We start from the raw sequence: 22672 nt of genomic DNA on the forward strand, positions 1-22672 counted from the left end.
TCCAGCGGTACCATTCCAGCAATTAGCATAATGCTATTAGGCATAGATCAAAAGGTTCTCCAATATGACAGTCACTAATGGTGTCTAATACAAGACTCTTAGCCTAGCGACAGCCATTAACATTTAAATTATATGTTATCACATCGTCAAGGCTAAGGAATGCCTAATGAGTGTGCTTTGCAGACGAATGGTTTGTCTCTTAGGTTAACCGTTTGGTTTCTGTATTAAGCCATTAAGTTGGGGAATTAAATATTTCATGGGCTGTGTTCTAATATCTAGTGAGATGCCTACATAGGCAGCATTTTAAGGCATCACAGGGAAAGTGATACAAAGGCTGTTGCAACACATAAGCAGTACCATCATGCTGCCTTTCACTTTCAGTTGAAAATCCACCCAAAATCCAATTTCAGTCGAAAATCCATCAGAACATTTAGAAATGACTCAATACCAAAAAAGTATTCTTAAAAAGAGTTCAATTTAATCAAAAATTGAATATTTTACCCTATTTATGCTTGTGCCATACTGTTTTTGCTTAAGTGTTGTGAGCAAAGTATATGTATAGCTTAGCAACATGCTAACGTTAAAACTGTACTGAAATCAATTGAAATCAAATAATAAATAGCTGACTTTCAGCTGTCTTCAGTTGTTGACATGACATGGCTAGATTTAAATGACAAAAAGTGTCACTAATTAGATAAAAAGAAGATAATCACTATATTTTTAATGAACCCAATATAACCATTATCATACTTTAAAATATATTAATGCATACACTGTAACGCCAAATTCAATTATGATCTCCTTCAGGCAGTGTAAGAAGCTTTCAAAATATTATCTTTGTTATTAAACTGTTCTGTATTTTGTTTTTTAAATTAACAAATTTTAATGACAGTGTACTTGATGAATAAAATTGTTATTATTATTAAATTATTCTTTTTTTTAATTATGGTTCAAAAATTGGTACAATATGGTACAAAATTTGCTTAAGTGATTGTTTTGAACAAAACTCGACTCAGATATTATGAAAAACATATTACTTTAGCTAAAATATTTGTATCAGTACTGGATGCCTTTTGCCCCATGCATATGAGTCTTATGTAAGATAAAAGACCAAAAGCTGATTTTCTCTGATTTACTTTTTTATGGAACATGCACACTCAAGTATTGATAAAAAAAATAGAATGCATGAAGCTAGAATAAAACTTGAACTTGGGAGTCTCTGTTCTTTATTTTGACATATTGCATGTTCAAATATTCATACAAGAAAATATTCTGGGGGCTATGAAAGTTTTGTGAAAATGATCAAAAATGCTGGCGGTGAAGGGAGAAAATAAATGCTGGAGGGAAAGGAGTTAAACAAAACAAATAATTTTATGATTCCTTTCCCACAAAATGTACTGCTCCATCAATGCTCAATAAAAAGATGCATATTTTTTTTCTGCAATATAACTACGGGGGTAGTAAAAAGCACATGACAAATCATTCACATATGACCAGACAGAATATGCACACTTTTTCTATTCTGAGCTGAGAGATTTGGTAGCCAAAAGCATGATTAAACTAACTAAAACACACTACACTCTCAGAAATAAAGGTACAAAAGCTGTCACTGGGGCGGTACCTTTTCAAAAGGAACACTTTTGTACCTATTAGGTTCAAATATGTACACTTTAAGTACTAATATGTACCTTTAAGGTACCAAAATGGGCCCTTTTACAAACAGGTACCTTTTGAAAAGATGCCGCCCAAGTGACAGCTTTTGTACCTTTATTTCTGAGAGTGTAGGGACAGGGGCTTTGTAGAGCTTTGTGAATGATAACTCTTTAAACTGGGCTTCTGCGGGAACAGATTCAGTGTGGGGCTGGTTGTTTTCCAGCATGCTGCCTTAAGGGACATTCACTTAAATTTAGTCAATTAAAATAAGGCTGCAGAGTCTCTGTGCAGTAGGTCACTAATAGGTGTTTCCATTTTACAGCTGTATCCCTGTCCGCTGGTCATTGGCACACTGTGTTGCTGCTCATTTCCATGTCACTGTCACTGACGTTCCCTCAAGCAGACAACTTAATCGCTGTACATGTCAAAGCTCCTTCAAAAGGCCTAAGTAGACAATAGATCTTAGTCAGGTTAGATATGGTGCTTAAATATGGCACTACCCTGCCTAAGGTCCAGTGTTGGGGAAAATTACTTTTTGCATCACAATATTGCGTTACTCCATAACTAATTGCATTACTTACTTTTTATGGAAAGTAATGCATTAAGTTACTTTTGAGTTTCTTTTTGTCACCTGATCTGGGCTTGCTTATTTATTTATTTATAGTTTCCTAGTTTCCTCAGAATCTTCTGCATTTGCTTACGACATCTCTGCTAATGAAACATACGCTTCAGGTGTTGTCGCTGGCATCAGAACATTCACCTGCTTCTAAAGCAATCAAACCGCACAAAAAAAGACCTGCAGTGAGATTCATCCCCCGGCACGAGGTTTCGATTCAACCGCGCATTATCCCCCATCCTCTGAGTTTCACACCCTTCAAAACAATTGGGGATAAAAGAGCAAAAATGGAGCTAAATCACTTTCCCCAGGGAAGAAAGAGATAAGTCATATTCTCAGCGGTGTTATCCATCATCTGCAGCTCATAACGTCTCCTGTGCTGAATCACGGCTGAGATGACTCTGGGCAAACGAAACGAAGAGCTTTTCTCAAACTACAAACACGCATTAACTATCTCATTTATAAAGCAACAGGATTTACAAGCAGTGAATGGAAAGAAACTTCAATTTGGTGTGAATAAAAATGCATTGTATTTTAAATGGGCTCTTGAAGAAGCGTGATTTACGTGATTTCCTCAAACGGGAATCTCGTGCGTCGTCCTCAGAGCGCCTGAAGGGTCGTTCACACTGACAGCAATTAAATGGCTGCAGGTCTGCTGTACTGCTGGTGCTAGTGAGCGCTCTTACTCCACTGATGAATCAGGAGGAAAAACATCAGCTTCACTTTCTTCACTTCTGCAGGTAACAGCCTCATCATTTCCCTGCATATTCACATAACGAATTCCAGCTGTCTCTGTCTTGTTGCATAACATTGCCAGCTCTAGTTGAAAATGAATTTCTGCTGTAGTGTGAATGTTCCTTGATGCATTTTGCACACAAAAATGGTAAAAGCTCCAAAAATGCAAAGCTGTATTCTAATTGGCTACTTTTCTGGAGGTGTTCTGAGTTTTGCATAATTACGATTTCGCATTTCACGAGATTTATAATGAGAAGAATATTAACACTTTCCAACAGAAGCTTAAAATGCGCACACACAGAAATGGTAACATTTTCCTTCAGTGTCCCGCTGCAATAAAGGCTTTGATTTACCATCAAGCAATGCCACATAAAAGTAATCAAATTAAGACAGAAATATGCATATTAATTTTGTAACAAAATGAAATAACACAAATAATAATAATGATAATAATAATGTTGTTACACTGCAAAAAAATAAAAAATAAAAAAAAATAAAAAACAGTATTCTTGCTTAGTATTTTTGTCTTGTTTTCTAGTATAAACATCTAAACTTTCTTGAATCAAGATGCATTTACTAGAGAAGCAAAATGACAAAATATTAAGTCTTGTTTTCTGAACAAATTATACAAATTTTGTTAGTTTTTGCTTGAAACAAGAAAAAATAGCTGCTTAAAATAAGAAAAAAATCAAGATTTCTCTTCTTTTTGCCCCATTGGAATATTTTTTATTTATTTATTTATTTTTCTCTTTATCTGCCAATGGGGCAAGAAAAAAAATCTTGAAATTTTTCTTATTTTAAGCATATATTTCTTCTACTTTTTAAGCAAAAAATAACAAAATTAATAAAGTCATTAAAAAACAGTCAGTTAATCAATCAGTCAGTAATCAATATGTTGGCCAGATAGTCTTTTTATCTCTATGTGGTTCTTGGCCAGAATAAGCTGCAATGTAAACCAGAATTTATTGCGATAATCAAAATCTGACTATGTGAGACTGTGATAGTAACAGAGATCAGAGCTAACTGTCAGTAAGAAAGTAAGAAAACATATATATATATATATACTATTTTCTGTGCTAATTAACATTCCACCACAAATGTCGCTGACAGAGGCCCTTCCCTTGAACCCAGAACACTGATTTAATTAATTTATCTCGAATGGATAAAACACAAAATAATAACCTAAGTGTCATGGGCTTCTGAGAAAGATTAATGACAATAATTCATTGTTCAATTGACACTGAATAACTTTCAGACAAATGCTCCCAGACACAGCAGAACAGTAAGACCTCACATCAATAGTGTATTGCTGAGATCTAGGAAAAATGCTACAATGGACAATTGAATGCGCAACTCATTTTTCTCTGTCAATGGTTTTTATTAAATGGTTTTCTCAGAGCCCAAATCTTCCAAAAAGAAAAGCGTTCTGCAAAGCAGCGTATCACAGTGGTCAGAGACTGAGCAGAAAATCAAAGGCTGAACATTAGAGAACTCTCCCTGAAGTGCTTGCTTAAAACATCATGACAGAAGTAAGCCATTAAGCCAACATATCCCTGTCTTACAGGAGTACATTTCTGCCTTAATGTGCGCTTTAGTGCAGCACATAAACACATAAAGCGCAGCTATTTGTGGGGGAAAAATGGCTGTGGATTTACACTGATGGCCTTTCGCATCATTCTGATTAGCCCTGATGGCTTCCTTAAGAGGGCCATTGAAGCCTGTTGATTCTCTTGCTCAGCACAACTATAAGTGCATGGGTGGTGATAACTTACACCGCATGTGCTCTCGCTGATAAGCAACGGGACAATTATTCCATTGCTCTTCTGAGCAGCAGCAACACAGCTGTGTATACGTGCACAACTGCATTAGCGCACACACACAGTCACACTAAAAATAAATTCAGGGGAACTGTACCACAACTTAACTAAATGCATGCTTGCAAGTTAAAAAAAAACCAAATCATTTATTGATTTAATTCAACTTTTTAAGTTACAAATGTTCTGTTGACATTATAATGTTGATCATTAGCCTATATCATCTTAATACTGTGTGTAATTTAAAATGAAATGTATGCATTATTTGATTTAAAAGTTGCAGTTCACTTGAAAATAAAATTGTCTTGATACCTTACAATATCACGTGAGAGATTTAGTTTTAAAAACCTTTAAAAGTTGACTTCCCTAACACCCCCCAAAGATTCAGTCATATGCTAATAAGCCCAATTACTGTATCAGATGCTTTGCTGTTTTCTATTGTAGTATTAAGAGGAGTGCAGTTCAAAATCTTCTAGCAGAGTCCAGCTCAACATCTGCATGCTCTGAAGATGTGAAACAAACAAAAACAATTTAATGACGAGCATGGTGGGTTTAGAGAAGAGAGTCAGTGAAGCGGATCCAAACAACAGATAAATGAGAAGATCTTTGCCGCAGATGTGCAGAACTATAAACTGTGAAGTCGGTGTTTTTCAGAAAATTCCATTAGTGTTTTCTGCACTTTATCCTGAAATAGCTTCTCTAAAAGACGACCGAGTTGAACCGAGTCAGAAGAGCTGTCATTACTGTAGTGAGCAGTCAACAGAAAAATTATTTCATTTCCATTATATTGATGCTAATGCCAGTGCAAAGACAAAGGCCAGATATATACGGAAGTACATAAAGTAATTCTAAAAAACCACTTAAACTATATTTCAGCCATAGCAACATCTCTCATTGTCTTTAAAAAAATAGAGACAAAAACATAAAAAAGATAAAAACACACAACAAAATGACTAAAACATAAAGCAAAGTCTCTAATTTTCTTTAGTTTAACTTGATGTACTAAAAATAACTTGAACTGAAATGAAATTTTATGAAAAAATTGAGACAAAAAACATAAAAAAGATAAAAACACAACAAAATAACTAAAACATTAGCAAAAGTTCAAATGAAAATGGAAAAAAATAAAATAAAATCACATTGTAGTGTTTCAACGTGCTATATTCAAAATTCATAATTAAATCTAAGGCATTCTTAACAATCAGCATCTACGTTTTCTCTTTCAAGTGAACTACTGTCATAATGAAGCAGCAATCAGAATCTTGTTGAACAACTTAAAGTTAGTTAAACTGTCGGTATGTCTATAGTTAGCTGCTGAATAAATGTTTCTTGAGCAGTAAATCAGCATATTATAATGATTTCTGAATGATCATGTGACACTGAAGACTGGAGTAATGATGCTGAAAATTCAGTTTTGAACTCATAGCAATAGATTACATTTTACAATATATTCACATAGAGACCAGTTATTTTAAATTGTAATAATATTTCACAATTTCACTGTTCTTACTGTATTTTTTATTAAATAATTGCAGCCTTGGTGAGCATAAGAGACTTCTAAAAAAAAAAAAAAAAAAAAAATATATATATATATATATATATATATATATATATATATATATATAATGTTATTACATTGAAAAACGTCTAAATATTATTGAATAAAGATGCATTTATATAAGAAGCAAAATGACTCAAGATATTAAGTCTTATTTTCTGAAAAAGTCATACAAATTTTGTTAGTTTTTGCTTAAAAAACAAAAAATATATGCCAATGGGGTAAGAAAAAAATATTAATTCATAGGCAAAACAAGGTTATTTTTCTTGCCCCACTGGCACATAATTTTTTCTTTAAAAAAATTAAATAAAAAGGAGTATTAAAGAAAAGCATTTTTTTGTGGTGTAGTATTCTGCATGATGCCATCTACTTATTTCTTGTTTAATTACTTGACATCAAGTTTGGTTTGAAAATTTCCATTGGAAATCTTACTGATACTGAAATTGAACAATTTCAAATAAATCAATTAAACCATAAAAAAAAAAAATCAATCAATCAATCAATCAGTATATTTTTATTTATCAATTTTGCATAAGAGACTTCTTTCAAAAAAATCAAATACAAAAACATATAAATCTTTCCAAACCTTTGAACAGCAGCATACACAAGGAAAAGTCAAGTACAATTTGTTTTTGTACGTTGATATTAATAGGTGTTGTTCCGGATAGTAGTGTTTTATTTTTATAATACTGCGGGGGGAGGGGAGGTGTTCTCATCTTGTTGAATAGAGCGAGAGCATGTGAGTCTGGAAAATCACTGGCCTACTTCAGCTTTGTGATTATTCAGGCTGTACGCTACATAAATAACCATCAAAGCCTTTTTCTGATTTTTTGATTATGGAAGCCAGCAAAATTGTTTCCTGTGTAATCAAGCCCATCAATATGAAGATGGTCCTCTGTAAAAAACAAACCCAGGCAGAATCACAGAGAGGCAAAGAAATAACAAGGTGCACCTGATTATACCGATCCATGAGGGACGTGTGTAAACCGTTCCACAGCTGCTTCTTCTTGAAGAAGGATGACAAATGAGGGATAGCACCAAATTATTTAACAAGGACAACCTGCCTTTTTTTTTTTTCAGAAACACAAACAAAACCCTTCCTCTCCCATGAAACACCACAAGCAGTTCATTACACCTGCTATAGAATGTATTCAGTTGTAAAATCAGAGTCGCAAATGGCTTGGATAGTGATAGGCTATGATGTATTTTGGTATGTATTGTTTTATTCAAAATTAAAATTTCAAAGAAAATGCTCTTAGGTAATTGTTTATTAATGACTTTCAGAGTGGATTGCAATTGAACACCCAGGGATATGCTGTTCCATCTCTAAACAGCGCCGCTGAAATAGAAATGATTTACGCTGGTACTCATTTATGTGAATGTGGCTTGAAGGCACAGAACAGCTGTAGGTGTCAATCAAAATGAAAGATTCAGTAACAAGTGATACATTTTGCTGCTGATCGCTACAGATACTACACTATTAGTTTTAGACTTTTTATAGGAATTGAAAGCAAAATATTGTAGCTAGAATAATTACATATGATTACTAATTAAATTAATGGTGTACTTTCACTGGAAATTTAAAAACTGCAAAAAAAAAAAAAAAGATTGGAGTACATGTTACAAGAAAATACATTTCAGTCTTCAAAATTTCATGTTTAGTTCAATGTGTTACTTGCCATTTCTTTGCAATTATTTGTGAAATTTACTAGCCATTACTGAATGAAAATAGTTTCTTTTTTTCTTTTTTCTATTGTTTGTTTTCAGTGAAGTCATAGTAAGTCATTTAAACTTTTTTTTTTTTTGCATTTTGTTCAAATGTCCCACAAAGGTTAAAAAACAGTGTGAAACTGCATTGTGCAACACTATTCGTGATTTGCATGTGTAATTCAGCAAGCTTGTCGTATCGCAATATGTAAATACTTGTTTTACATTTTTAATATATGAATAAAGAGTCAAGAAAGACTTAAAAATTGTGGCTGATATTATACTCAATCCATTCATTACACTGCAGTGGAGGGTCAGATTGAGCACATTGCATTGTAGGAAAAAGCAGTGCTTTGTTGTATGCTGTACATTTGGTCAAATGCAGTAGGTCATATTTGATATGCATACACAAAATTCACATAATATGTGACAGTATATAGTATAAGTAAGAAATAGTAAGAGTGATATGATGATAGTGGGCCGTTCTGAACATTAGATCTACTGTAAGACCACAAAAGGCCTAATTCTGCCCTCTATTGGATAATAAGAGAAGGCATCTGAATGATGCAAACTAAATCTTTAGATTTGAATGAAAACATCTCACCAAGAGCAAAAAAAAATACAAAATACATGCACATGTTTCTTCCAACTTCCAAATCTGTGAAAGGAGCTTTACTTTCACTGTTACTAATATGCTGTGTGTAAAGGTGTGTGATGTACAATATGCATCAAAATCTGAAAGTATGACAAAAATATGTCCTAACAGGAAGTGTCATGGAGCCCGGTGAGTAATCAATGCACGAGTGCCCGACGGGCCGCAGGGATTCTGCAACAGTGAGATGTTCTGTCAGCAGATGATGATGATGAATGGGGCTATGGCTTTGTTTGCTTTTGTGCTTGTCGTTTCAACGGGCCTCTGACAATGGCCTGTTGGGACAAGTTACCGATGGAATCAGAAGTGGAAAGTTTGACAAAGTTTGGAAGTGAACTGATGTGTTCGCCCATGAACTCGCAATTAAACCGAGATCAAAGAATTTAAGGTGGTATTGAACAAAGATAAGGAGCTTCAATGCGCTAAAACGTTTGTTACTTGCGTTATCCTTCACACAGAACATGTGGAGGCAAGTTATCATTGATAAGTGTAACAAGACTTTAAGAATTTTATCCAGAGTACTATGAAAGCCTGGTCAAGTTACAGATGATCTTATGACAATATATGGTTACACTTTATTTTAAGGTGTCCTTGTTACAGTGTAATTATACATTTAAGTACTGAGTAATATCAGTTAACTACATGTACTTACTATATGGTTAGGGTTAGGATTAGAGTACTTGCATGTATTTATGCATAATTAGGTGATATTATAATAGTTAGTACACGGGGTAGTGCTAATGCAGGATAAGGAAATAATATGCACTTTATAAGTAATAAACAGCCAATATGCTTGTAAAATGCATGTTAATAAGCAACTAGTTAATAGTGAGAATTGTTCCCTAAAGTGTTACTAAATTTGCTGAATTGCAAACTACAAAAATCCATTATTAAAGAGAATTTTCATTATTCCAAAACATATTTAGCAAGAAAACATAAATACATGCATAATTAATAATGCTTCACATTGTTTGCTGCAGGGTAAATTAATGTAAAGTATTATTCCACCATAACCCATACAACAAAAGATAACATTAAATATATTAAATATAACATATTTAAATAGAAAACAATATAAATCATTACAATTATACACCAATACTGCTTAAAGTTCAAATTCACGTTACACAAATTTAAATAATGCACAAATGATATGCAAATCTAAAAGTTGCTGAAATTCTGGAATTAAATTGACATCTAATTCTCAGTTCAGTTCTAAATGTGGCACAACCCTAGTGAACACAACTCTGAATTCCTTCAAGTAAATGAGCGATGTAGAGTAACTGAAAGATCTTTGTGAGGGGAATTATCTACTGCGCCAGGGATTCATTAAATAATCTGCCCACTTGGAACAAATCAGAGGTGTCTGATTTCATATGACAGCTTTAAACTGACCTGTAAATGAAATGTGTTGCTGTGTCAGTGTTATGGAATCCTGCTGATGTTGCAAATCGTTTTCATTTGTGAGTCAAAATCAACAAGTACTTAGCAGTAATTCAGACAGCAAACACATGTAAGCTTAATAAATCCAAGAGAACTGTTCACGGTAATTAATTTCCTAACATTTACATGTCTATGATGCAGAAATTAGCATCACAAGAGATGTGTCATGGCAACCCTGTTGAAAAAAACAGTATATGCTGGTTAGGTAGGTTTTGAAGCTTGGATGCTGGTTTGAGCTGGTTTAAGCTGGTCCTTAGCTGGTCATGTGCAGGAGGGACCAGCTTAGGACTAGCACATGACCAGCTAAGGACCAGCTTAAACCAGCTCAAACCAGCATCCATGCTTCAAAACCTAACCAGCATAAGCTGTCTTTTTCAACAGGGAATTTAGAACTTATCAAGAGTATGAAATAACTCAAATACTGACCTCGCAAATGTAATACTGGTAATACAATTAAATGAAACTAAAGGAGTTTTCAGTTGAGACTCATCTGTGACATACTGCTATTACTACAGACAGTAGTTTCCACTCATCCTTTAGTTTGTAAAAAATAAACAAATATGACTTTTACAGTTATTCACTTTATGGAAGACTATGGGACGAGGCTTTAAAAGCAAATGTATGTTTTGGTACAATGTTTATAGACCACAAACTGTTTCATACTATTAACAAATATAGTACTTCCAATGTGTTTGTCTCTGCACACCTCTGTAATAGATTTCTTGATTATTTCAGTTCTAAGATTGAAAATGCCCGCAAATGCATTACTTCAGTCACACATGTCTCTTCCTGTTACATCTCGCACTTCTCTGGCACACCTTTGTCTAAATTTTCCTCTCTGGATCTGGCTTCTCTAAGCAAGGAGGTCTCTCTAATGAAAGTAGCCACTTCCATTATTGATCCCATTCCCACTCAGCTGTTTAAATCATGCTTTGCCTCCCTAGGCTCTGTTGTTCTTAAAATAATAAATGATTATTTGTGTTGTGGAGTGCTGTAACCCCTGTCCCAAAAAAAATCCTTCTGTTGATTTTGATAATCTTAATAATTTTCGGCCCATCTCCAATCTTCCTTTCATAGTTAAAATCCTGGAGCGTATTGTGGCTTCTCAGTTGCATACTCATCTCACTGATAACAACCTTTTTGAACTCCTCCAATCTGGCTTTCAGAAACTCCACAGCACTGAAACAGCTTTAGTTAAGGTTACTAATGATCTGTTGATTTCTGCTGACTCTGGTTGTCTCTCAATTCTGATTCGTCTAGACCTAAGCGCAGCATTTGACACAGTCGATCACGCTCTCTTACTTACTCGCTTAGAAACCGTTTTTGGTGTTACTGACACTGTTTTATATTGGTTCAGTTCTTATTTTTTAGACCGTAGGCAATTTGTTTCCCTGGGTGGATGTCGTTCCAAAGTCGGTTCAGATAAATTTGGTGTCCCACAGGGCTCCATTTTGAGCCCCCTACTTTTTAGTATGCACATCTTTCCTCTTGGTCAGCTTCTTAGATCCCTTGGACACCCAGATCTACATTCACACTAAGCCTGGTGATACCACAGCTATTGGCTTTCTTGAACATAGCATTTCAGAGATAAAAAATGGATGTCTCAAAACTTCCTTTGTCTTAATAGTGATAAGACAGAGGTAATCCATATTGGCACACCCTATCAAAAAAAAAAAAAAAAAAAAAACTGGTACGTTAGCTTTAACAGTGGAAGGTACGTTTTAGATTTTCAAAATAAATAAAAAAATCTGGGGGTGATATTTGACGCTAATCTAACCTTTGATCCTCATGTTCAGAACACATTGCAAGACTCTGCCCCATGTTATCCCTTTCGGTTGCTGAAAAATTGATAAACACTTTTGTTTTTTTCTCGTATCGATTACTGTAATGCCTTGCTTGCTGGGGTTTCTACCAGGACAAAGGAGCATATCTCTCCAGTTTTAGAGTCATTGCACTGGCTCCCTGTCAGGTTTCGGATTGATTTTTAAAATTCTCATGCTGACCTATAAGGCTTTGCATGGTTTGGCACCACACTATCTGTCTCAATTGTTAACTGTTTATACTCCAAGTCACGATCTCCGTTCCTCTGATTCTGGTCTTTTAGTGGTACCTCCTACTCATTTATGATCGATGGGTGATTGGGCCTTTTCTTCTTGTGCACCAAAACTCTGGCTGAATCTTTTAGTGTTTTCAAAAATAGCTTTAAAGTATTTTTTGTGTGTCTTATGTATGATATTCATTTTACTTTTTAATTGTTATTATTGCCATTATTTTTTATTTTTCCTTTTTTCTGTGTAAAGTGCTTTAAGATGTACCTTTAAAGGCACTATAGAAAATAAAGTTTATTATTATTATAATAGGGGCACTTCAAGTTTTTTAACTATACTTGCAAAACATTGTGAATAGTAACATTTATCCTGATGCAGTATCTTTCTCCATAGACTTACATTGGAAATGCTGAAAGTCTGTTACTTACTCTGAACCCAGAATATTATTACAATTTGTATCATAAACTGTGTATATTATCCGTATAACTCAGCTTTTTAAGTCCAAATAATGGGATGTATACAAACACCAATTTCCTATGCGCAACATTACTAATGCTAAGACTGTGTGGTAATTCTGTCCTAAAGAGCCCTTCCACTGTTTCCTCAACGTTCACTTATGCAATCATCACTTTTTAATGCCATGGGGGCTGTACACAAACCACAAAACACAAATCCTTCGTTCCTGAAGCAAACTGAAAGTCTGAGGATTGTCAGCAGCAGCTGTTTATCTGATTGAGACTCTGTACTATGCCATTAGCTGATCTGAGAGATAACCTCACATACACCAATGAGTCAGACGCACCTAATGAACTGATCGCTGCACCACAGACAGTTATCATAAACATACACTTCAAGAGCTCTGTGAATAATGAGTGATTCATTAAGGAGATCACACGTGGTGATTCAGGAGATGTTCAACATCTTTTACCAGAAGAAAGAGAGTACAACATGTTTGAGAAGAATCTGGGTGGCAGAGCTCTGTGACTGATTGTTCAGTCTCTAGAAATATTTGTTGACTTTAGCTACAAATATTATGGAACACAAATCTCTAACAAATCAAACCCAAATTAGCAGCATTGACTCCAAACATTCCAAAATATGCCTAGAGTTTGAAAGCATTCCTTCATACAAATATTCATCCCTACAACCCCCAATAACGAAGTTTGAAACGAAATATATTTTCTATTTCATCTGTTTGCAAAATATATTTAGCATACATTTCAAATATATTTTGGCCACAAAAAATAAATAATGAATATATATATATATATATATATATTTATTTTATTTTTTATTTTTTCCTGCTATATGGGAAGAGCAAAGAAAATAGCCAAGAATAGGAATTGTTCATCAAAAAAAGTTCTGTCATTATTGAATTATTCAATATAGTGTAAATGAATATAAATATGCAGACACAAGATTTGAAGGAAGGGATTTATTTATTTAGCTTGTGTGTTTTATGACAGCTATGGTCCCTGTTATCTGTTGCTGTATAAAAGGAGCTTTATGAAGAATTAAAAATTTCTTACTTTTGTGTTCCTCTGACAAAATGGGTTTGAAACAACCTGTAATGACATTCGGTGAACTTCTCCTTGAACCATTTTTGTTTGCTTGTACTTTAGTTTGGCAACCAATTCTCACTATTAACTATGACTTTTGCCTCAATGAGCTCCTAATTTGCTGCTTATTAATAGTTTAGTTGTTAAGTTTAGGTATGAGGAAGGACTATAAGAGATGCACAATATGGGGTCATGCAGAATAAGGCATTAAGATGTGCTTTATAAGTACTAATAAACAACATGTGTGCTAATATGCATGCTAATAAGCAACTAGTTAATAGTGAGAATTGGTCCCTTTTTTTTTTTTATAAAAACAAGTTTGACTCACCCACACTGATGTAGTTGGCAGCCAGGAAGAAGTTCCAGTGTAAGAGTGTGCTGCTGCGAGATGAATCCGTGTCATTGATGAAGCTTACAGATCTCATGGACAAATTAGGAGAATCCGTACTGATGCTCTGACTGCCAGAGAACAAGGAGGTGTTCAGAGATACTGTCTCCATATTGCTTAGTTTGTTTTCATTCAGAAGAAATTCTCATGCAAATGCATTCAGCAGCCCCAGAAACAGTCATGCGTGATTCCGGTTCTACAGATTCCTGACAAAGTTATCCTTTGGTGCTCTTGATAAAGAAAGATCCTCTGGTTTCCAGTGTACAGCAGGACGTTCAGCAGATGTTCAGCGTCTGGTTTGGTGTGATTGTGGTTGGAGATGTGGTACAACCGTCTGATGGAGCTCCACAGCCAGTAATTGACCTGTAGACACGAGGTCAGTGTGCCAATAACCTGCAGCAAAACCACACCTGCAGAGGGAAGCACACCTGTGAACACAGAGCACACGCAAGACTTTCACACAAACAGTTTATAAACATTTACTTATACTAGAATTTTCATTTGAAAGACATATGTATACTGAGTAAGGCTGGACTAAACCATATAAACTCCTTATGTGCTTTACGGAAAGCAGGCCAACAATGGCAGTAATACTGTGGTACTTCGATATATAGTCTATCTATGCACAAATGCATACTTGTTTCAGATTTGAATTCCAGTTTTCCAATCAAATATAAAGATTTTAAATGTGACTGAGTCTAAACTCTGTAATAATTCTATTTTTCTCATTAATGTCAGTTTTAAAACACCCCCCCCCCCCTCTGAAAAATTGCCGCAATATATGATATATACTGACTTTTACTGAACCATATTTATGCATCACAAAATTGTTTTAGCATGGTACATGTCTACAAACTGAAACATGTACAATATCCAGAAAACATGAGATTCTCATGGTACTATATCCTAAAGTTCATGATATTATTGTAGTGGCATGGTGACAAAACCAAAACAAAATCTATTGCCATGGTGCATTTTCAAAAAAAAAGCCCAAAAAAACATGGTATTCTCTTGGAACCATGTCCAGGATAATACAGTATTACCATGGTAGCATGTCACAGAAACACACAGTGAAGTGTATCACATAAACATAGGAATGAATGGAAACTTTCATATTACTGTAGAGATTCAAAACAAATGATGTAATCCCTCAAGTCTTATCTTTTATTTTTGCATGGCTGCCTGTCAGATCTACACTGCAAGAGAGCAGTGAACAGCTGAACACTCCCATTATAATCAGCGCCGATCTCTTACAGGACGTCTTTCTGAATTGCATTCTCCATTCTGTCAGGAGTGGGACTTCATGAGCTGTGCTGGAGACATATCAACAATGGCTGTAATGTTCAATTTGAGTGTTCGTTGTGTTTGACGTGACATGTTGATACCTGAGGATGCAGGACTGGACGTGTCAGCCATGTAACACCTGGCCTCAGGTAACAGACCAGGCGATGAGACGATCCCCTCCCCCTAAAACACGACCCTCAGTCACAGCTAAAACAAATCTGTCTGGCTTAGGATCCACTACATTCCTCAGTAGACAAAACAATGGAGGTCTATTTGGAAACACTTAACTTGATGCCTGTATATTTAATGCATTGTAAAGGTATGCTAAAAGCAATATGGGCCTTTTTTAATGAAATTATTCCCTTGCAAAAAGAAGCACACATTGGCATGTACATTTTACAGAAATAATACACTTTACAATGATAATAAGTAATGTTTTCAAACTCATTTAGATTACACAATTAAATGAAAATGTATAAGGTTTACTTGTATATTCAGTATTAATGTGAAGCTCAATGACTGAAATAGGTCAGAGATTTCAGTATGAATCAGAAGCGCTGTTGTTTACAGACTCTCTCATTCAGCTCAGGTTCAAAGCAAAGGCACAGACAATTGAACCTCAGTCTTATAGGAAGTAAGGAAGATGTACTGTCTCACAAAACGTCCGTTCGGACCCCCGGCACCTCTTTAAATCTGCTACTGAAAGACACACAAAAGCCATTGTGTGCACAGCGCTGACAGGAAACACAGTGTGTGAGTATGCAAATGTTTGTCCTTAATTTCCTTCCCTTCAACTAATATAAGTCAAAAAGAGCGTCACTATCGATCAAAGGTGCAGATTATTTGCTTTCAGCTACGTTAAGCCATTTTTTATGAAGCAATAACAAAGACACATGGTTGATGTGAACATCCCCCGAGAACAAGCCTGCACACAACACAATGCTCTCAACACACAACGTAACATGAGATCTGGCCAATCTGGCTGAATCAAACACACACAACATTCCAGTATCAGAAAGCCAAATATGGCTTCTACTGCCTTCTACTTGTTTCTCTTTCTTTTCCTGTTGTCCGCATTGGAAAAACAGATCAGAGATGATGCACGGCGAACAGCAGATGTGTGTTGACAAGCTAATGGCATACCAGCTGGCAGGCCGGTGACCGGCGATCGCTCAGAGTTGCTCAGCACTACACAGAGAGCATGACACAATGGAGCTTTTATTTCAGTTTCAACCGCATTGCAACTCGCAAGACGTCCTACATCACACAGTGTTTGGGCTGAGATTTCCAAAGGAAACAGGAGCATGACTGTGTCGCCCACGCTGACAAACAAAATCTACTTTAAATGGAAGCAAAGTCACTCCTTATAACCATTGCACATAAACATCTGAAATGACACAGATAGCAGGGTGTTCCCCGCCTAAATACACCGGTTAGGTTTTAATTTATGGCTGCCTGATTCATGTTTAGCCTGAGGTGCGGGTCAAGTTTAACAGACGCAGATTAAATCAGGTTTCTCCTGTGAGTAAGCAGAGAACACGTTTGGATGTTTATATAGAGGAATCTCAAGGAAACCTGTGATTATTTTACCTAGCAATAAAATTAAATAAAGTCATGACCAGTTCAGCAACAAATTATGACAGTAACTTGAAAAAAAATGACATGCAATGAATATGCAATAAAAAACAAGTGCATTACAGTAATGAGAATCCGTTGAGAATAATCAGTGATACTAATAGAAATGATCAAAAACCACAAAATGCGTTATTTTCATCATGAAATACATCTTGTGAAAAGAAGTACACTTTAGCATACTTGAAAGAGATAATACTTATTATGGAAATGTTCTCAGACATTTAGTTGCATGTTAATTGCAATTAAGTGAAAATGTATTATAGTTTACATTTATATTAAATGGAATTAGCTGAAGTGTAAAGCACCTTTTGTACTTTACACTTCATAATTACTCCTATTATCTCTGAAATATGGATATTTTAAATGCATTTCAGTGTGTTAGTCAACATGTCAAAACATGTCATGAAAAGAGTTCATCAACATTTTCTATATTTCAAAAAAATCTCATTCTTATTACAGTAATGTGAAAAAAATAAATGCATTAAATATATAATAAAACTATGCATTACAGTAATGAGAATATTCATATAATAATAATAATATAAATGATCCAAAAGGGGGAAACGTGATGAAATTTCAACTTCTTTACACTCCATAAGAATCAACCACACCTTGTAAGAAAGAGGTATACTTTAACATACTTTATGTATTATAAAAATAATATACTTTAAAAGAATATAAGTGTCAGCTCAATGTAATGTTTTCAGACACTTAATTGCATGTTAAGTGAATTAAACTGAAAGTGTACTATCATTTAAATTTATATGAAATGCAGTTAGCTGAACTTTAAAGTGCTTTTTAAGTAGGACTTAAATGCATATTTAAAATTCATTTCATTATTACTTCTATTGTCCCTGAAATATGATTAATGTTTTATGTGCATTTTACTATGCTAGTCAAGAAAATTATTTCACAATGCAAAAAAAAAAAAAAAAGGACCAAATAATAAATAAATACATTTGTAATGAAGCATAATAAAGCTTAAATTATTAATACAATTTCATATTTCTTTTCTTCGTATTCTGGGGTGAAATGTGAGCTGGACATGTTTTGATGAGATTAAGCCACACAATGTCACATCCAATTACAGAAAGACAACAACAGTTCACAACAACAACAACCCCTCAAAACTTCATCCCGTCTTTCTTCTTCTCATTCTTTCTAGCTGAGCACCCAAGTAAGAAGTGTTGGGTTTCAGAATACAAAACTCTCAGAGAAAAAAGCCCAAGTGAAACTAACTTCCCAATCTTTAATCCAGTTTCACGTCTGTGCAGGCATGTTAAATGTGCCAGACAAACTTTCCGGAGTAAACTCGTCCGAGTAAAACCTCCTTCACGTCCTCATTACTAAATGTTGAAAAGAAAAAGTATTGTGAAGTCTCACGTTACCTTTGTGAACGGGGGTCTTGAGGGAACAGAAGCAGGTAGTTCAGAGTGTGATCTGGAGATGATGTGAGATTGAGTAAAACACTTCTCCAGGCACCAGTTTTACAGCTCCGATCCGCTTTCGTACAAAGAATATGCCTTTTTTCATTGCAGGCAAAAGCTTCAGGCACACAGCTCCACACTGCAGGTAAAGGAAGTTGTCATTTGAAAGCTCTTTGTACACAGTGGGTGTTCCCTTATGGAGCAACAGTTTTCCCTGCGTCGAAATAGGACAAGTAAGGGCAGAGGAGTCTTTGCACAGGTGGGCGGGATATGGGGTGGAGTGCAGACGACTAGAGCGTATGGGAAACGGCCCGCATCGTCTGCAACTATTAGGATTGTTAAAGGAACTTTAGTTATTTTGTTGTTCAAATCGGATTAAACTGAGATTTAAAAAGAGTCCTAAGTCCTTTACATTTAGGTTTTTGAACTCTGTCTTCATACACAATGGCATTTTAATAGAGCAGAACGGTGATGCAACACTTAAAATCCCGTCATTTTGTGTGTAGAGACGTGTTTCAAATACGTCAGGTAAATGGGTTAAAGGTAAATCAGTGGCCATCTGAACACATTAAATGCTGTTATGCAACCATGGTAATATGAATTTAATGACTAATCTCGCTCTCTGGGATTCTTTAATAGAAGCGACTAAATGTGCAGCGCTCAATGGAGCAACTGCTCTTCTGTGTCTTGATGTTTCGCTCTAACACTTTCTCTACAACTCTAACACTGCATTCATAAATCAACACAAAAGGGGTTCAAAGTCCTTTGAAGTGACTTTCCATAACACCATTTGATATTTTATTGCCCCACCACGTAATAAAAATGTTACTAAATGAGCAAAGTGTGTCTATGCCTCGAAAAAACATGAGTTTACATCCAAATCAGAATATATGCATGCATCGTATGCTTGACTTCTCTTGAAAGTCACATATCCATATTTAAGTGTTTCTCTTTGTAATCGTACAATATTTTTTCACAAATACCATTAACATTGTATCATAACTACTTTTAAAATCTTTGCCATGTCATGGATTCCTTGCGTCACTGTTTTGTAAAAAGAATGCTTATAATATACTTTATAAGAATGTGCTTCAGTATGAACTGAATGTTATGACACTTAAACTGTATGTTATTTGCAATTCAATGAAAACGTATTATAGTTTAAATTTATATTAAATGCAATAAGCTGCAACTTTAGAATGCTTTTTGACCCACTTAAGTAGGACTTATGTGCATCTTTATATGTAATTTCATAATTACTTTTAGTCTTCAAAATACGGTAAACGTTTATCGCCAAATGTACTGACAAGCACTAAAATATACTTTACTGTAATTTCTATTGAAATGTGCACTCATGTATTTAAACATTTGTAATGAAACAATTTGTTATGAAGATGTAATTTATGCAATTTCGAATAACACACTAACACGCATGTGCACTTTAGTATGTTAGTCAACATCAAAATAAGCACGACATGATTTAAAATGTAATTTAAAGTAATTCAATATTTTTAATTATTACAAAGTGCACTTGTTAAAAGTGTACTTTAGCGTGTTAAGAAACATGAAACATTAAAGTATCTCTCTTTAAGTGCAATTAAGTGTGCTTTTATTTAATTAATATTATATTATCTACAAGTGGAGTTTTTTTTTTAATATACTTTAAAGAGTTGAAGTACACTACAAGTGCGTATTCAGTACAATTAAGCACACTTCATTTTCAGAAGGCATACTATATAAAGTTATACAAATAGTTAACCACATTCAGAGATAAATTTGGAAAAATACAATATTCTCATACTGTAGATCCAGTTGCAAATCCTGGCTGAAAACTAAAGTGAGTTCTCTGCTACCACAACACCTATGCATTACTAAAAAAAAAAAACTTTGCGCATTGGTATTTACCAAGCAGACTCTAAATGAAATGATTCATTTCATCCTACCTCAGATGGCTCTATTGCTGCTTCATCCACGCTCAGGTCTCCTCAGCTGCCCTCTGCACAACCTCGCCTCTGCCTGCAAGAAGTCACATGTGAGTCTGAATGAGAAAGAAAGCCATCCTATGCTCAAGTGTAAACATAGGGGTGCTTCCTAGACTGCCACTGTGAGTAAACAGCCTTCCACAAGCATTTGCAAAAACTGCTGTCTGACCTTATTATGGCCTTAGGAAAGGGCTGAATAAGATGTTTAGTGTGTGTTTTGAATTTTAATGGTTTGGATTGATCCAAGGTTAGCGCATTAGAGTAACAAAAAAACAGGTTTTACAGCCTTGTAAAAGGAGGTGACTTGTGAACAGCTAAACAGAGAGAACAAATGAGAGGAAAGTGGATAAAGAAGAATGATGCAACTAAAATATAAGGATTCATAAATGGATTTAATTTTGTAATTGATCATTGACAATATACCACATTACTCACAACTGTATTAAAGGCTTTAAGGTGACAACAGTTTGTCACTGGGGCAGCACTCTCAAAGGCACGCCTCTGTATCTTCTAAAGGTACAATTTTTGTATATTTTTGTTCTGATGGTGTACTGTTTGAAGCTGCAATGCAAAGTGCAATGCAACTCATTATGTTATCACACTGCCAAAATTGTGACACAAAATCATAATAAAATAATGAAATATATTTTTATTTCTGAGAAATAATGTATGTGCTCTGTGTGAGCTTACTGTGATGAATTTTGTAGATGTAGATCAAGTAGATCAATTTCATTTCTTCACGGGAATGGATTTGGAGAAATAGCATTGCATCACTTGCTCTGGAGTGAATGGGTGCCGTCAGAATAAGAGTCCAAACAGCTGATAAAAACATCACAATAATCCACACCACTCCAGTCCATCAATTAACATCTTGTGAAGTGAAAAGCTGCCTGTTTGTCGCTTCTGGCTAAAATACAAGTCGATAATCCATAATAACGTTTCCTCCAGTGAAAAAGTCCATCTTCTGTTGTTCTCAAAATCCACAACATATTTGTTTAGAATTGTTTTCACTTGTAAACGGTGCTCAGTCTGTGCATATTTCACTCCTGATTCGGACAAGACAACTTTTCACTTGAATAAGGGTCTTATGGATTTGTTTATTACAAACACAGCATATGTGACACTGGACCACAAAACAAAACCAGTCATATGTAGCACGGGTATATTTGTAGAAATAGCCAGCAATACACTTTATGGGTCTAAAATACAGATTTTTCTTTTATGCCAAAAATCATTAGGATATTAAGTAAAGATCATGTTCCATGAAGATATTTTGTAAATTTCCTACCGTAAATGTATCAAAACTTTTTTCTTTTTTTTTTTATTAGTAATATGCATTATTAAGAACTTCATTTGGATAACTTTAAAGGCGATTTTCTCTCTCTCTCTCTCTCTCTCTCTCTCTATATATATATATTTATATATATATATATATATATTTTTTTTTTTTTTTTTTTTTTGTACCCTCACATTGTCCTATCCTAACAAACCATACATCAATTGAAATTTTGTTCAGCTTTCAGATGATGTAGGCTATAAATCTAAAAAATAAATAAATAAATAAATTAAAAAAAAGACCGTTATTGATTGATCCAGGGTCACATAGTGTTTACTGCATAGTATACAGCTGTTTTTAGTAATAGGCTATCCCTATTCCTACAACTGTGTCGAGAGTATGGTCAAATACAAGTTCAAAGCTTCAGATGGATTTAAACAAGTTTTTGACCGCCAGTGAGTTCAAATTTTGCTCATATTTATAATAATTTATTATTTGAAAAGCAGGATGGCGAAATAAATAATAACAGATTAGTAGCCTACTACATAATAGGACCCAGTCACATAACCACACGATTTATATTTTAAAAGAAATTAATAAAGTAAAATTAATAAATTATAAAAAAAAATAATTAAATGGAATTACTTTGTAATGACGACTTACGTGTTTTAGATGGTATTTTCATTTAAGTTCATAACTGCATTTACATTGCGTTTGACCGGCAGATGGCCTCACTGTTTGAACTTTAGTAAATCATTTTCCAAAAGTATTTATTCGTTTGCGTCGTCAGTCGTAAATAGTTTGTAGGCTTGATGCTGAACTCAGCTCAGTAAGGCGAGTTTGCTATTGTAGACTGCAACAGCAAAACTGATCTCAAATCAGCAAAGCGTCTGTC

The 22672-nt window shown here is 34.7% G+C and overlaps 1 protein-coding gene across 4 annotated transcripts in view; it reads right to left on the minus strand.

Annotated features, from left to right (window-relative positions):
* The window catches only part of plch2a (phospholipase C, eta 2a), a 142967-nt gene extending 120363 nt beyond the window's left edge, over window positions 1-22604 (minus strand). The window contains exons 1-5 of one of the 4 annotated variants that reach the window (XM_058784808.1): window positions 22441-22604; window positions 21192-21320; window positions 20463-20535; window positions 18481-18658; window positions 14114-14601 (exon numbers count right to left, since the gene is read on the minus strand). In XM_058784808.1, coding sequence (XP_058640791.1) covers window positions 14114-14285 — 172 coding nt within the window. In that variant the 5' untranslated portion in view covers window positions 14286-14601; window positions 18481-18658; window positions 20463-20535; window positions 21192-21320; window positions 22441-22604. Of the gene's footprint in view, window positions 1-14113; window positions 14602-18480; window positions 18659-20462; window positions 20536-21191; window positions 21409-22440 lie in introns of those variants that run through there. The other 3 variants (XM_058784812.1, XM_058784810.1, XM_058784809.1) reach the window with 3 other exon arrangements.
* Between the last annotated feature and the right edge of the window lie 68 nt (window positions 22605-22672).

Source organism: Onychostoma macrolepis, chromosome 08, assembly GCF_012432095.1.
Source record: "Onychostoma macrolepis isolate SWU-2019 chromosome 08, ASM1243209v1, whole genome shotgun sequence".
NCBI lineage: Eukaryota > Metazoa > Chordata > Actinopteri > Cypriniformes > Cyprinidae > Onychostoma > Onychostoma macrolepis.